The sequence below is a fragment of the Carcharhinus amblyrhynchos genome, chromosome 16, assembly GCF_965287045.1.
Source record: "Carcharhinus amblyrhynchos chromosome 16, sCarAmb.v2.hapA, whole genome shotgun sequence".
Taxonomy (NCBI): Eukaryota; Metazoa; Chordata; class Chondrichthyes; order Carcharhiniformes; family Carcharhinidae; genus Carcharhinus; species Carcharhinus amblyrhynchos.
In genome coordinates, this window is record NC_137339.1 from 27,178,963 (window position 1) to 27,195,856 (window position 16,894).

A 16,894-nucleotide genomic window follows, 5' to 3' on the forward strand; every position below is an offset into this window, starting at 1 on the left:
AGTTTTCATCCAGCCACAGTGAAGTTAAAACCATAGTGTGTCAAATAGACGGCAACATGCAGATATTGCTGCTCCTGTCTCTCCAGCTGGTAGAGCTTGCAGGGCTGTTCAAGCAGCCGTGGTAATTTGCTGTAGTGCATGGTACACATCACTGCCACCGACCACAGTTGGTGGAGGTTGTGAGTGCTGGATCGGATGTCAATCAAACAAGCTGCTTTGTCCAGGATGATGTCCAGGTTCTTGAATGTTCTTGGATCTGCACTCATCCAGGCAACTGGAGACTACTCCATCTCACTGCTCATTTGTATCATGGTTGTGTATTGAAAAGTCACAAGGTCGGTTAGCAGCTACAGAATTAGCAGCCTACAATCTGCTATTTCATTATACATTGTCACAATCCTATCAGTCTTCATGTAGAAGGCAGCCTACAGCAGGAGGAAAAGAAAACAGAAGGGGGCATGCCTGAGCTCTGGCTCCGCACATAATCTGAATAGCCCACTGTCAAGCTGTCAAGAGAGGAACATTACCATGCCTAAATTCCAACAATGAGGTTGGCATCCTCCAAGCATCTAGTGATGAAGCGTGAATAATCCAGACAGCCTCAAAAAATCAGGGTGAGTTCCAAGTTTGAACTAGTTCAGATAGCCCCTCATTCTCTCCTCTCTCCATTCTAGGTGCCAGCAGGAAGAGGGGAAGGCCAGCTGCCACACCTGAACTCAGCCCCAGCCCAAGGAGACCTCAGAAGAGGAGACATGTGACAGGCCCTCAACGAGTGGCACACGAGACGGACGAATCCATTCACATGCTGGTTGGTGTATTGGCTCCAAGATGTGAGCATATGAAAATCTCCATGGGTAGGGTGGTGGATGTCACACTCCCGCAGAACACCCAACTGCTTCCAGAGATGTGCTCAGAACCACACTCCATCACTGTAGTCATGGGTGAGCTTTCACATTGAAAATATGGAAGTGGGATGGGGCACACTGATCCTCAAGGAGTCGGGGAGGGACCCTCAGATACCCATAGGGAGGAGCATCAGTGGACACTCCAGCATATCCACCCACGATTTTGCAAGAGTATTTAGGCATTCCCAACCCTCAGCTCCAAATGCTCAGGTTGAGGAGGGTGCACCAGCACCTGAGGACCAGACCCAAGCAAGCTGGGGCCCTTTAGGCCTCGGTCCTTCATAGGAAACCCACCAAATTCATCATAATCTTGGCCTTTTGGCTAAGGTCAAATGTAGTTTTGACATGCTGCACTTGGTTGAAGTCATTAGGTTACATTTTAGCTTCATTTGAAGCAATTTTTAAAAGCGGCATCTCGGCCTTTTGGCTAAGATGCAAATAAGATCAAGCCTTGGAGGAGGAGCTATGCCTACTCCAATCAGCTTGGATCATATAGATCAAGCCCAAGACAGAAGGTGAGAGCCCTGTCTTGTCAGCTTGGATCGGGAATGTCTCAACTTGTTGAGACTCTGAATTGAACTTGATTTGATTGAATTGGAATTAAAACAAAAAAAAACAAGGCATGCTGGGCAACCTCCATCTCAACTGCAGATGTTGGCAAACCACCTTGATGTAGCAGCAAAGTAAGAAAATTTAAAAGTAGTGAATGAGTATGGATGTTCAATCATTGTAAATCGATTCTGTACTCCCAAATATATGTTATGCTGCATTGTTTGGAAGCCTCCTGGATTCATTCTTGCTGTAAGTAGGTTTAGGGGTCTCAATGATTCCACCCCTTTTGGGGAGGTGGGGGAAAGACACCAAAAATGGGGTTTCCTCCTCTTAATACATGACTGTGACTGTGCATGGAGACATTGATCATTTTCAAGGGTGATGAATGCCATGTGCGAAAAGCCTCTCACTCACACAATTCCACTTGCATCCACTGTCTTCAATACTATGTGGATAACCTTGTCACAATGGAAAAACTAACTGTATGAGCCTTGTCAAGCAAGTCTTTTTCCATGGGAGGATGGAGGTTTGCAGTCACGACTTGGCCGCTATTCACTTACACACCCCTTGTAAGCATCGGCCTCTTTATCTCCCACCCTCCCTTCTTCTCTAACTCTGCCTGGAAGTGATGACCAATGGCTTAGAGTGAACAGCAGCCGTACACCTTGTTGGCATCTTGTGATGAGAACTCTTTGCTGCCATCTGGCCTTCACCAAATAGTGAGGAATAGAAAAACAGAAAGCTTTCATAATTTTCCAGTTATTAGGGTTCCCTTTAGTTGTCCAGTTGTGCTAAGCTTCAGCTCCGCCCACCTCAGTAGACCCATGCCCTAGCTTGATGTTTGTAATTGGACATTAGGGGGAATTGCTTTGGTCTGGAGCTAGCTGTCTCTGGATGGTGCATGTTTCATTTCAAAGCCTCCCCCCTCATATTTTCCCCCTTCACCATCAACAGCCACCCCCCACCCCAATGTCACCTTCATTCTCCCCTTTGTTCCCCTTGAGGTCCCCACCCTATCACACTGAATCCTATCACTGTAAATCAGCACAATCTTTATTTCTCCAATGAGCCCACCCTGAGCCTCCCTATTTCTGTGATTCTCGCCACCCTCAATAACTTTCCCAGTATATCCGGTGTACTTGGACATTGAGCCTTTCACTCTAACGAGTCCCACTTCTCTCCCTTAAAGGCACCAATTCCTCATATCACCATTACCCCCCAATTCACTCCCTCAGGATTCCAACTTTGACTTGTCTGACCTTTCCCTCTGAAGCATTCCCCCCTCCCATTCCATTGTCATTTTGACTCCCTTTTCCTTTGCCCCCTTCTTCTGTTCTGGACACCCCACAATCCTCCTCCCCCCAATTCTTCCTTCTCCTCTGAAACCTCTATCCCCTGTTTCGTGTCTTGCACTCACTATTTGGCCCCCTTTGTGTCTTCCACGTAACTGTACCTGCAGCCAGCTCCAGTGGTATAACTAGTTTTGTTTCCAAGTAAGTGCTTTAAAATTCTCTCTTGCTGGATGCACACCAATCAGGTTACAGAACAGCATAAATTCCTGCTGACGGGGTGGAAGATTTGATGGAGGCAGGCAATTCCAATTTCTTGGGGTTTTAACGACAATGCATGAGATGCAAAGTGGGTTCTCGCTGACCTTCAGCTGAGACCCAATCTCCCATTAACCCACCATGAATGGCGGGAGAGATTGATCCTGACCTGGTTTCACAACATTGGGAAACCAATTTTTCGCTCCCTGCCTTATGTTTCACCCTGCCTGCTACAAATCCCACTGATGGCAGGGGGCAGATTCCAGCCCCAAAATTTGTTGGCCTCCATTTGGGTCCTTATCTGGCAATGCCGCAATTTTAAAGTTTTTATCCTTGTTTGCCAATTCCATGGCCTCACCCCTCCCTAGCTCTGTAACCTCCTTCTGCCCGATAACTCTCCAAGGTTATTTCTTCCAATTATGTTTCTCTTATGAATCCCTGATTTTAATCATTCCCCACTGACATCCAAACCTATGATCACTTAAAGTTTATTTATTAGTGTCACAAGTAGGCTTACGTTAAATGAAGTTACTGTGAAAATCCTCTAGTTGCTACAGTCCGGCGCCCGGGTACACTGAGGGAGAATTTAGCATGGCCAATGTATCTAACCAGTACATCTTCAGGACTGTAGGATGAAACCAGAGCATCCATGCAGATTCAGGGAGAACAGGCAGACTCTGCACGTTCAGTGACTCAAGCCAGAAAGTGAACCCTGGTCCCTGGTGTTATGGGGCAGCAACGCTAAACACTGTGCCACCCCTTAAACCTCAGCACTGGAATTTCCTTGTTAAACTTTTCCACTTCTCTACTCCTCGCTCCTCCTTGAAGATTTTTTAAAAAAATTCCTACCACTTTGTCCAAGTTTTTGGTCACTTATCTGGCTTGAAGTCAATTCTTGTTCGAGAATATTTCTATAATTCATCTTGGGATGTTCTATTCTGTTAAAGGAGCTATTCGCAAATTCAAGTTGTTAATTCTGTGAACAAAGCTCAATATTCCGGTTGTCCTCATCACACTACTATCAGCTCAGCCTGCCCAATAAGTTATAGCATTAACATTTTTCAAGCAGCGGGTGGAAAAAAAAGTCTAATGCGTACTGTGAGCTCTGATGAAGGGCCATCCTGACTCGAAACACTGGCTCTATTCTCTCTCCACAGAATCCGTCAGACCTGCTAAGTTTCTCCAAGCATTTTCTGTTTTTGTTTCAGATTCCAGCACCTGCAACACTTTGCCTTCAGCCCACCTTGAGGTGCCCGGCCTTAAGAATTTGTCCATTATTAAGTCTTCAGTCTTGTCAAGGATGTGCTGGGTGTTTATTTTTCCATCAATTTTTGTTTTGGGGGGAGGTGGTTTCAGACTTGCAATTCCCAGATCATATGGGTCAAATTGTAACTGCCTTATTTGTAAACACCCCTTGCAGTAATCCTAGCAGATTTATTGACAGAAATGTTGATTTTAAATGGGTGGAGACAGGGAGGAGCTAATGTAAATGTTGATGTACCTGTTATGTATTATTGGATATCTTATGTACTCATCACTGACACCTCATACAACCCCCTCCACCCCCAGATGCACACATCATCAGGCAACACTTTGCAGAGGCCACTTTCCCAAAAGCCTCTGTCAATGTGCAACGTCCTCAAGATGGCGGCCGCCTCTTCCTGAGGCAGTTTTCACACTGGTTTCTTTATCGTCGTTGTTTATCTTCCTTTCCTTGAACGGCGCGGATCTGGTACTACCGAAAGTGGTGACTTTTTTTGAGAGGTGACTGGGCGGCTTTTTTTTTGACTGTTTCTTTCTTACTTGTCTGTCGGCGGGGATTGAGGGGAAGAAAAGAAACCGCCGCCGGTAAGCGAGTCATCTCAACCTAACGCGATGGCGGCCGCGCCCCGCCCCGTCCAGTCTCTGGCAGCTGATTGGTCGAAGGAGGGACAGCGGCGGTTTTGATTGGTCGGCAGCGGGTGCCTGTCAATCGGGCTGATGAGTAAAGTTAGGCTGTACTTGCCGGCTGAGGCCTTGACCCGGTGTTTAGCTCTGACTCTATGCTGAGGGAGGGGAGAGGCGCAGCCCTAGACCCAGGGAGGGGAGAGGGCCAGCCCGAGACCCAGGGAGGGGAGAGGCGCAGCCCGAGACCCAGGGAGGGGAGAGGCGGGTTAGCCCGAGCCCTGCACTCAGGAGGAGGAGGAGAGGAGATGAGATTTAGCTCTGTCCCTGTGCCGAGAGGAGAGGATCAGCCTTAGCCCTGAGTTCAGCTCTGTCTCTGCACTCAGGAGGAGGTTTAGCTCTGTTCCTGTGTCGAGGGGAGAGGAGAGGTTCAGCCTGAGTCCAGGGAGAGGAGAGGTTCAGCTCTGTCCCTGCGTTCAGGAGGAGGAGAGGATGTTTAGCTCTATCCCTGTGCTCTAGCTCCGCTCCGGGAGAGGAGAGGTTCAGCTCTAACTCTAACCCTACGTTCAGGGTGAGGTAAGGGTGATTTCCCTCCCTGCGCTCAGAGGAGACGAAGTTTAGCTGTCTTTAGCGCTGTGATCAGAGAGAGGAGGAGAGGGCAGCGGCTGCTACTGCTCCTCAGCCATATCCTGATCTTTCACTCGTTTTCACTATTTGGCTGCAGCGTTTAGGTTTTTGCCGACCACACACACATCTTTATCGAGTGGAGCCCGTTGCCTGTCCACTCTCTCATTCAGTCTGGAAGTCTTCCACTTTGATGAAGCCGGAGACCATAATTGTTGTGCCACGTTTGCACCGGAGCAGAATTGAAATGTGTTAAAAGCAAATCAAAATTGCACAGCATTTCCACCAGCATTTGTTAATAGCAATGTCCAGGCTCATAGTTTTGATTTGGACTGTTAAACCGATCTGCAACAGAAATGCTGGCAATTCTAAAGCGATATTGTAATGTTGGAAATCAGTTAGGAACGTAGGGCTTTGGAGCAGAGATAGGTCATTTGGCCCTTTGAACCTGCTCTACCATCCAATGAGATCATGGCTGATCTGATTATGGTCCCAATCCCACTTTTTTTTTGTCCCACCTCCATAACCCTTGACTCCTTTGTCCATCAAAAATCCACCCAACTCTATCTTGAATAAAAGGCTGATGGAAAATTCGGACGAAATATTGATTGTGTTTTTTTTTTACAGATTTTGAATGAGTTCCAGTAGACTCTCTACCTTTTTCTGTTTTCAAAGTTGGAAATGACATCCTAGAGTGAATCCTTTACAATCAAGCAAAAATGTATGTGATCTGTTAACTACTATTATAAAACTTTAAAGCATAAAAGGCAGCCATTTAACATGCCTGCGCTGGTATTAACTCTTCACCTGGAGCTGTCTGCTGTAATTTCAATTCATGTTATGTCTTTTCTTTTCAGATACATGTCTAATTCTATTTTAAATGTTACACCTTTGTTATTCCTTTCATCCAAGGTTTAATTTTTTGACCACTTTTTTGGTTGCTCCTAAACTTTTGCTTCATGGCTCTGTCAGTTTTCCTTATATCTATTAATAAAGTGTCGTGGGTTTTTAACATTGTGCCTTTAACATAATTCATGTCTCTTCTGTTTAAATCACAACTAGTAAATCATTGTGCTGCAATAACCTTGTGTTGGGTTACAAATACTAGATTTGTTTTTTATTGCCACATCCATGTAGCAGAGCTGAGCTGTGGTGCCACTTTTAAAAGCAACCTGCAATTATATTGTACCTTTAATGCAACTAGGCATCCCAAAGTACTTCACCAAATGGGGGGTGATTAAGACTTCCTTCAGCCTTTGGTAGCACTGCAAGTATGGTTGAAAAAGTTTGAGGTGAATGGAATCCGGGATCGCACTCCAGAATGTAACGGTGCGACTGAAATGACTCCAACTAGTTTGGGAAGTTAGAGGGAAGAGTTTGGGGAGTTGGGAGGGGGATGTAGTGAGACTCATGTAATAGTGGAATGTATTGAATTTAGGGTGGCAAAAGCAGAGAAGACGATATCAATGAAACAAAGGTTTGGCAAATGCAAAGGTGTAATAAGGTATGGCTATGTTATGTTACTATGAAATTAATTTCAGGTTTAAAAAAAATGCACTGAAGTTTCCAACTGTTGGGCTCCCCCTGAACAAGCAGCGGGAGACGGGTTGAACCCAGGGTTGAATGTGTAGTTTCTGACAGGAGTAAATTGATTTTAATCCAGACTGTGTTTAATTGAAAAGTATAATTTGCCCAGAGGCACAGCACAGTAATAATTATACAGTTGAGAATAGTGCTTTGAGATGGGCTGAGAACGGTATAGGTGGACTTCATTGTTCAAATGTCTTGTGGCAGCACGTAGGCAAGTAAAGGGAAGGACAAGGATTGAATCTTGGACATGGCTAAGGCTTAAGTTTTCAGTATGGAATTCCCAGGTGTTAGAGGGTCTGTGAGAGACCCTTTGATTCTTTTGGTCATTGGATTTCTCCCCACCACCATCAAATTTCCATTATTACTGATATGCTACAATATTAATTTGATTTATTATTGTCACATGTAAAAGGATACAGTGAAAAGTATTGTTTCTTGTGTGCTATACAGACAAAGCTGTTTATTAATAAAATTTTCTACAATGATGACTGTTTTACTTTGGTTAGTTGATTTGGGAATGATTCATTATTTTTAATTGTACCATGAGTTGTGCAAGATAAGAGCAGTTTTATCAAATACACAGCAGCTAATCCATTACACACACAGTTCCTCCTCGCCTCTCTCTCATTTCTCAACACCCCCAGATTAGTCCTTTGGTGAGTATCGCCGATCGGCGATAAGTGTATGAATTAAGTCAACAAGTCAGTTTGCTCCTGTGTCCTGAGATTAACCATTCCAGTACATGCATTGTGCTATGCCTAGCTTCTGATGTGTAAGTTGACCAGCCAAATGTGGAGAACAGGTTGTGTGGGTTGCTGGCAAAATTGTTAAACCGTGATGAGATGGATTGAGGAAAAAGATTAGACAAAATCACCAGTCAAGACCAAAAGAAATTTTAAAAGTTGGGGAGGCAAGGAATGATAATTTCCTTCAATTGTAGTCATAAGGAATGTAATTAATGCCTTTGTCAGAGGCCTTTTAAATGCTGAAGGCAAAACAAAAGCAGACTGAAAGGATACTGAACAGTAAATGTTAGGAGAACTATATACAGAGCTGTTAACATTTTAATGCCTGATAGATGCAAAATGAGATACAAGTTTTAAAAAAAGGGGAATTGATTGGAAATGCATAGAAAATGCTGATGTGACACAGATTTTGTGTCTCTATCAGTTGAGTGACTTCCTGTATGGCCAATTATTTAGATTGAACCTGGCATAACTTTACTGATGAGCTGAGGTTCAAATTTTACACCCTATCTATTTTTAGGTCTGACTGTTTTGTGTGTACAACCTGCCTGCACTCCTAAATCAGCCTTTCCCCAATCCTTGTCCAAGCTTTTGTTTACTTTACTTTAGATTTAAATACTTTAATACTGTTTTTCTGGTCTTCAACAATCCCACAAATTCTACAATTCAGCTGCTTGTGTCTGATCCTGCTCTGCTTATCAAATGGCAGAAAAACATATGCATGTTGGTGTCAGACGAAGGTGATATGTGCAGTGGCAAGTGGATTCATTTTAATCAGAAATGCCAGATACAACTGCTTGAATCAACAAGGTTCACAGAAACTGCTTAGAAGGGCTATTGTGGCAGGATGCATAAACTAGCAGATTACTAGTTCAGCAAGGCACCAAAAGAAGTGGGACATCCTGAAATGGGTTGGGGAAGTTGATTCAGAGAAACCAGTTATCACTAAGCTTCAGAATATGACTGGTCTGTTAAACTGAAGCCGTTAAAGCTATTGCATTAAGAATTAATTGATTACAAATAATCAAATTTATCATACAACTGTTGTCAGTTGTGTTTAATAATTCATTAAGTATGGTTACCTAACTAACCATAGTTAATTTTGATGTTTTTCGATAATGTAAATTTAGTGGATTGATTATGACGGTCAATGATGCTATTGTGTCAACTGACAAAACAATCAATATTTCTTAATTATTTCTTGTTCCCTGGTAATATGTATGAAAAGTTCAAGAATGCCTAATTCTACTTGGAGCTGTTTAATATTTTAACTGATTAAAATGTTAACTAAACAAAATCCTGGGGGAGAGAAACCAGAAAAGATAACATGACAGCAGAAGTTGAGGTCCTTTTCTCTTTTATTGATTGAAGTACATTATTAAAACTCAATAGATAAAAGTAAATTTAAACACAAACCAAAGGTCTGAGTAGATAATTATTGGCCCAGAACTTTTTGGAGCAGTACATTGCTGCAAATTGAATTTTTTGTCCTCACCACCTTTTTTTTTGCACCATGATTTGTTGGAATGCAAATAATGGCATGGTGAAGTCAGAGACACTTCTGACCTCGTGAACATCAGGTCAAATGGTGTACTATTTGACCAATGAAATGACAGGGGGCAGAGTCGTTAGCACTGTTGCCTCAACGCCAGAGACTTGGGTTCGATTCCGGCCTTGGGTGACTATTTGTCTGTGTGAAGTTTGCACTTTCTCCCCGCGTCTTGTGTGAATTTCCTTTGGGTGCTCCGGTTTCCTTCCACAGTCCAATTGTCCCTTTACGTCCAAAAATATGTAGATTAAGTGGATTAGCTGTGATAAAATGCACAGGGTTAATGGGATAACGCAGAGGGGTAGGTCTAGGAAAGATGCTTTGTCAGCAAGCCGGGCAGACCTGATGTGCTAGTGGAGTAATAGGTTGGACTAAAACCTGGTGTTGTCAGACTTTTTACTGTGTTTACGCCAGTCCAACGCCGGCATACCCACATCATGACTAGTGGAGTGCCCCAGGGGTCGGTGCTGGGGCCTCAGCTATTTACCATTTATATAGATGATCTGGAGGAGGGAACTGAGTGTATGGTGTTGAAATTTGCTGATGACAGCAAGATTGGTGGAACGGCAAATTGTGCGGAGGGTGTGGAGAGTCTGCAGAAGGATCTAGATAGGCTGGGCAAATGGGCCAGGAACTGGCAAATGGAATTTAATGTTGGCAAATGTGAGGTTGTCCACTTTGGTAGGAATAATGGTAGGAAGGACTATTACTTACATGGTGGAAAAACTGCAGCATGCGACGGTGCAGAGGAACCTCCGGGTCCTTGTGCATGAGTCGCAAAAACCCAGCCAGCAGGTGGTCAGGAAGGCAAATGGGATGCTGGCCTTCATAGCGAGGGGGATTGAATATAAAAGTAGGGAGGTCTTGCTGCAGCTGTATAGGGCACTGGTGAGGCCGCAGCTGGAGTACTGTGTGCAGTTTTGGTCGCCGCACTTACGCAAGGATATTTTGGCCTTGGAGGGAGTGCAGAGGCTGATTGATTGGGTAACAAATTGTCCCTATATTGGACCTCCCTGATCCTCGCACATTAGGCATAGACTAAAATCATGAATAGGTCACTGAGACAATGGGACGGCGGTGCGGGCTCGTTGGGCCGAAGGGCCTGTTTCCCGTGCTGTGTTGTTCTTTGTTCAGAGGAGGTTTACTAGGCTGATACCGGAGTTGAGGGTTTAGAAGAATGAGGGGAGATCTCATTGAGACATATAAGATGATGAATGGGATAGATAGGATAGAGGTGGAGAGGCTTTTCCTGCTTGGAAAGGACAGTAGGACTAGAGGGCACAGCCTCAAGATAAAGGGGGGGGACGGTTTAGAACGGAGTTGAGGAGGAACTTCTTCACTCAAAGGGTGGTGAATCTCTGGAATTCTCTGCCTGTTGAAGTGGTGGAGGCTGCCTCGCTAAATATTTTTAAGACGTGGGTTGATAGGTTTTTGATAGGCAAGGGGATTAAGGGTTATGGGGAGAGGGCGGGAATGTGGAACTGAGACACGACAGATCAGCCATGATCTTATTGAATGGCGGGGCAGGCTTGAGGGGCTAGATGGCCTACTCCTGCTATTTCTTACGTTCTTATGTGCTGAATTGACGCCTCCTGCACTATAGGGACTGGATGATTCTTAATGATTGTATCTGTTTTCATGGTGGAGGACGCAAAAAAAAAATGTGCTAAACTATTCTCAAATGTCACCTAATAAGTGAGAAACGTATCAGGGTGTAGTGTTGCTCAGCTCTTTGCTGCCTTGCATGAAAGGAAATTTTGAATGAGTAAAAGTTGCCCTGCTGGTGACCCACCTACTTGGTGAGATGCTGCAGTGCAGTGATATACCTAACCCTGCTCCCAATTCAATATATGCTTAAGTTCTTTAGTTATGCATGGTGGCACAGTGGTGAACACTGCTGTCTCACAGTGCCAGAGACCCAGGTTCGATTCCCAGTTTGGGTCACCATTTGTGTGGAGTTTACACATTCTCCCCTGCATGGGTTTCCTCCAGGCATTCCAGTTTCTTCCCACAGTACAAAGATGTGCAGGTTAGGTGAATTGGCCATGATAAATTCTCCCTCAGTATACCAGAACAGGCACCAGAGTGTGGCAACTAGGGGATTTTTGCTGTAACTTCATTGCATTGTTAATATAAGCCTACTTGTGACTAATAAATGAATAAACTTAAGAAAAGTTGGTTGTGCACTTATTCCTGAGGCAGAAAGTTCTGGGTTCAAGTCCCACTTCAGGACTTGAATATACGAATCAGGATTGACATTCCATTGCACGCTCAGGAAATGCTACAAAGTCAGAGGTGCCACCTTTTGGATGAAACTGAGACTCCATTTGTCCTCTTAAGTGGATGTAGACAATTCCATGATGACACACTTTTGAAGACCCATTGGGTCCCTGGTGTCATGGCCAATATTTATCCCTCAATTTATATCACAAAAACAGTAACCATCCATTACCTCATTGCTATTTGTGGGAGTTTTGTAATTACAGTCATTGAGATTTACAGCATGGAAACAGGCCCTTTGGCCCAACATGTCCATGCTGCCCTTTCTTTCTTAAAACCTCTAAGCTAATCTCAATTGCCCACATTTGACCCATATCCCTTATATCCATTGTACCCATGTAACTATCTAAATGTTTTTTAAAAAACAAAATTGTACCTGCCTTTACTACTATCTCTGGCAGCTTGTTGCAGACACTCTGTGAAAAAAGTGCCCCCTCGGACACTTTTGTATCTCTCCTCTCTCGCATTAAATCTATGCCCTTTAGTTTTAGACTCTCCTACGTTTGGAAAAATATATTGACTATCTAGCTGATCTGTGCCCCTCATTATTTTATAGACCTCTATAAGATCACCCCCCAGCCTCCTATGCTCCAGATAAAAAAAGTTCCAGTCTATCCTTATAACTCAATCCATCAAGTCCCAGTAACATCCTAGTAAATCTTTACTGCACTCTTCCTAGTTTAATAATATCCTTACCATAATAGGGTGACCAGAATTGCACACAGTATTCCAAATGTGGCCTTACCAGTGTCTTGTACAACTTCAGCAAGACATTCCAACTCCTTATTCAATGTTCTGACTGATGAAACCAAGATACCGAATGCCTTCTTCACTCTGTCCACCTGTGACTCCATTTTCAAGGCGTTATGAACATATACCCCTAGATCTCTTTGTTCTATAACTCTCCCCAGCGCCCTACCATTAACAGCGTAAGTCCAGCCCTGGTTCAATCTACCAAAATGCATCACCTCACATTTGTCTAAATTAAACTCCATCTGCCATTTGTCAGCCCACTGGCTCAATTGATCAAGATCCCATTGCAATTGGAGATAACTTTCTTCACTGTCCACTGTGCCACCAATCTTAGTGTCATCTGCAAACTTACTAACCATGCCTCCTACGTTCTCATCCAAATGATTAATATAAATGACAAATAACAGTGTATTGCTCCACAACAATTGGCTGCTCCATTTCCTATATTACAAAAGTGACTGCACTTCAGAAGTACGATATTGGGGAATGTTTTGGGACATCCTGTAGTGGTGCAAGACAGTTTATAGATGAAAATCTTTTTTCTGTACTGGAAATAGGAATAAGGACACAATGAAAGTGAGGAACTTGAAGTAATGAATATGAGTAAAGAAAAGGTACAGGAGAAATTAATGTGACAAGTTGATACATTCCCTGGACTTCGAGACCTCCATCCATTATTTTTATACAAACCTTGATTTGCTGGCAGGCGAATTGACAATAGGAGAGGATGTATGTATCCTGGCTAAATCCGATTTTTCCTTATCATCCTGGGTGTGGCAACATGAGTCATTGTGACTCAGTTGGTGCCTTGGCTGAAATTTTCAACTCAGTACCGATATGGGATCAAATTTGGGATCGATTCCTGAGAACATCTTGATCTGTGTTGCTCAGCTACTCTAGGAAGCTTTTCGGATTTGTGATGACTCAACATAAATTTGCAGAATCTTTGCAGAAATGGTATTTTGCTGTGCGTTTTACTAGAGATGGGTGGAGAGATGAGGGAGGATGAGATCAGAAATTCATGGGTATACATATCAGGGAAGGATTGACAGGCTGAGGTGTGACAATATAGGTCTTTAAAATTATGAAAGAATTTGATAGAGTGAGTATAGTGAGCATATTTCTTCTTGTGGGGAAGAGCGTAACTAAAAATCATCAATAAGCATCTGAGAAATCCAATAGAGAATTTGGAAGAAACTTCTTTAACCAATAGTGAGAATATGGAACTCACTACCAAAGGGAGTGGTTAAAGTGAATAGTATCAGTGCATTTAGGGGAAGCTCGAAAAACGCATGAGGGAGAAGGAAATGGATGGTTACAATGGCACATTTAAATAAGAAAAGGTGGGGGCAGACTTGAGCGGAGCATAAACATCAGCATAGAATTGTTGGGTTAAATGGGCTGTTTCCATGCTGGATACCCCATGTAATCCAGTGTAATAGCTTATCTATGCATTTGAAGCATACTAATTAACGCTCCTCAAATGCGGCAAAATTACAATGTAAGCACATTAGTCACCACAATCCAATGTCAAAGGTAGGCTTCAAAGCTCTGTCGTACATTTACAGCAGGACTGTCAGTATATTAGACTACAACATTGAGGTGCAGAAATGGTGAGACTGTGAAGCAGCAGTGCCACACTACTTCTGCACTGAGTACAAGCTTCAAGAAAAGATACAGAATGGATCTCCTTTTGTGCTTAAAGATACCGTATAACTTTGTCTGTAACATGCTGGACCAATTCCTTCTCAGCTCTGTTTCAAAACTTTGAAAGGAATTTTAAAAATTGCATTTGTGTAGTACCTTTTCAAATTCTCCGTTTGTCCCAAAACCGTTCACAACCGATGAGTTACTGTTTTGCAGTATATTCACTAGTATTGCAAGAAAGGTTGGCAGCTGATTTGTACACAAAGATCCCAGACAGCAATGACATGAATGACTGACTAATCTGTTTTTTTTTGCCTGATGTTGATTGCATGGGCAAGGTTGTTTGAGAACTCAGATGAACTGCATTTTTCCAATAATACCATCTGAGATATAGATGATTTAATGTTTTGCCTGGTATCCATAGCAATGTAACATTTTCTCAGTATCGCATTGAATTGTCAAAATAGATGGTTTGATCAAATCATGGCACTGGGCTTGATCACAGTATTACCAATTAAGTTAAACTGTGTTTGGCCAAATATTATAAAAAGAGAAAATGGTGGAACTACACAAAAGGTTAATCAGCATTTGCAAAGGGAAAATATAGGCAATAACATAGCTCTCCTGACAGATGCTGACTGACTTTGCCATGTATTCTAGCGTTTCCTGCACTCATTTTTGATTTTTTTTAGCATTTGTTCCTTTGTATTTTTATCCACTAAGCTGTAGTCAACTGCATTATTGTTTGGCATATGGTTGATTTGAGTAATTTTAATATGTTATGAAAAAAATTCTGATAAACCCAGAAAATTATCTCTCACACAGGGAAGGGGAAAAAAGTGTTTCACTGTAAAAACAAATTGCATTGTCTGTCTTTCCTCCTGTGTACTATGTAGCCCTCCAATTTGAACATTGGCATTAGTAACTTTGCACTATAGATATATCCCCACTTGTTTTACAACAAGATATGCTTGTAGTGTGGGTCCAGCAGGAGAAGCAGGTTGATACCAAGGTCATCAGAATACAATGCTGCCAGAGTTTTGAACCTGTCATGTTGACCCTGTTAATTTTCTGCAGTAGTAGGCCTATCATTTCCTGTTGTAAGTTCACATCTATATTTACAGCTTTCCCTTTTTGTTTGTGTTTCCCTTATGTTCTTTTTGTTTGTGTGGCTTTCTCCCATGTTTTTCATTGCCGTAGCTATATAAATTTTTTTCTAGCTTCAGTTTCTCACTGATCTTTCCATAAAATTTTCAAGTTTCCAATCCATCATGATCTTCGCTATCATTGTTGGTTGTCTATCTGCCCTTCTTTACCCTTTCTCTCTCTGATTTTACTGAAATGGCTACTTGTCTTTGAGACTTCAAGTTTGATGAAGAGTGCATCAAAACATGCCTCTTCACAAATACTGACTATCCAGTTATATTTATCCAGTGTTATATGTTATTTTAGTTTTCAAGTATTGTAGCTTCTTTACAACCATTTGTTTCAAGTTGTTGTGACTTCTTGCCATTCTGTGAACATGCTTTTTTTTTAATTGATATTCGGATTGAAAATTACATTTTCGGCTGTGTATTCATTTAACGTTTTACCTTTTTCTATAGGGATTGAACTGCAGCTATCCAACAGTGATGCACTGCATTGTAATTGTTTCCTCCTTTTTTGTTTCTAGACAATATGGCAAGTCCAAGAACAAGGCGGGTTCTCAAAGAAGTGAGAACTCAAGATGAAAACAATGTATGTAACCACAGGAAAATGATAATGTAATCTAATGTTTTGCAAATAAAGTTTTTATTAGTCACAAGTAAAGCTTACATTAACACTGCAATTAAGTTACTGTGAAATTCCCCTCATCACCACACTCCATTGACTGTTTGGGTACACTGAGGGAGAATTTAGCATGGCCGATGCACCTAACCAGCACACCTTTTGGATGTAGGAGGAAACTGGAGCACCCAGAGGAAACCCATGCAGACACTGGGAGAATGTGCAAACTCCACACAGACAGTGACCGAAGCCAGGATCGAACTGGGTCTCTAGTGCTGTGAGGCAGCTGCATTAACCCACTGTACCCCTGTGCTGCCCCATGTATTTAAGGTTCAGCATTTTATCTTGCGTTTTTGTTTATTAAAACAATGGAGGTTGAGAAAACAAAACATAAAAAAAATTCAGTTCAGTACATTTAACGGTTTTGTTTAGACAATGGGTGCTGTTTGTAAACATTGGTACACAGTTTTACAATCTAGTATGTTTTCTATTGCATAATTATTTTAGGCAATTTAACAACATTTTACTGAAAAAAGTGCTTTTATAGGAGGTAGGTGTCTTCCATTGCTTCGTTTGATGATACAGTGGTTAGCACAGCATCTGGGACCTGGTTTCGATCCTGGCCTTGGGTGACTATCTGTGTGAAGTTTGCACATTCTCTCTCTTTGTCTGTATAAGTTTCCTCTAGGTACTCCAATTTGCTCCAACAGTCCAGCGATGTGCAGATTAGGTGGATTGGCCATGGTAAATGTGTGGCGTTATGAGGACAGGGCGGAGGCTGTGGGCCTGGATGGGAGGCATTTTCGGAGAGTCATTGCAGACCAGATTGGCCAGATATTCGTTGCGTTGGCTACATGTGAACTGAAGCACAGTACTCTCCAAATAGATACTGGTGTGTACCGCTAGCCGTCCATGAAAACCTCAAAGGAGTCGGAAGACAGAAACTAGCCTGCCTGGGCAGAGTGGTGTTCAGTGCATCGGGGCAGTGCGACACAATGGCAGAAAGACTTTGTTGCACTGACTTCGAAGTCTCATATGACCTGAGGGTCC

General features: G+C 42.7%; 1 protein-coding gene across 8 annotated transcripts in view; it reads left to right on the forward strand.

Annotated features, from left to right (window-relative positions):
- Positions 1 to 4,596: 4,596 nt before the first annotated feature.
- arfgap1 (ADP-ribosylation factor GTPase activating protein 1) overlaps positions 4,597 to 16,894 on the forward strand; it is a 40,510-nt gene continuing 28,212 nt past the window's right edge. For 6 of the 8 annotated variants that reach the window (XM_080204900.1, XM_080204907.1, XM_080204904.1 and 3 more), the window contains exons 1-3: positions 4,597 to 4,768; positions 6,140 to 6,233; positions 15,750 to 15,814. In XM_080204900.1, coding sequence (XP_080061026.1) covers positions 15,755 to 15,814 — 60 coding nt within the window. In that variant the 5' untranslated portion in view covers positions 4,597 to 4,768; positions 6,140 to 6,233; positions 15,750 to 15,754. Of the gene's footprint in view, positions 4,769 to 4,797; positions 4,853 to 5,208; positions 5,465 to 6,139; positions 6,234 to 15,749; positions 15,815 to 16,894 lie in introns of those variants that run through there. The other 2 variants (XM_080204902.1, XM_080204901.1) reach the window with 2 other exon arrangements.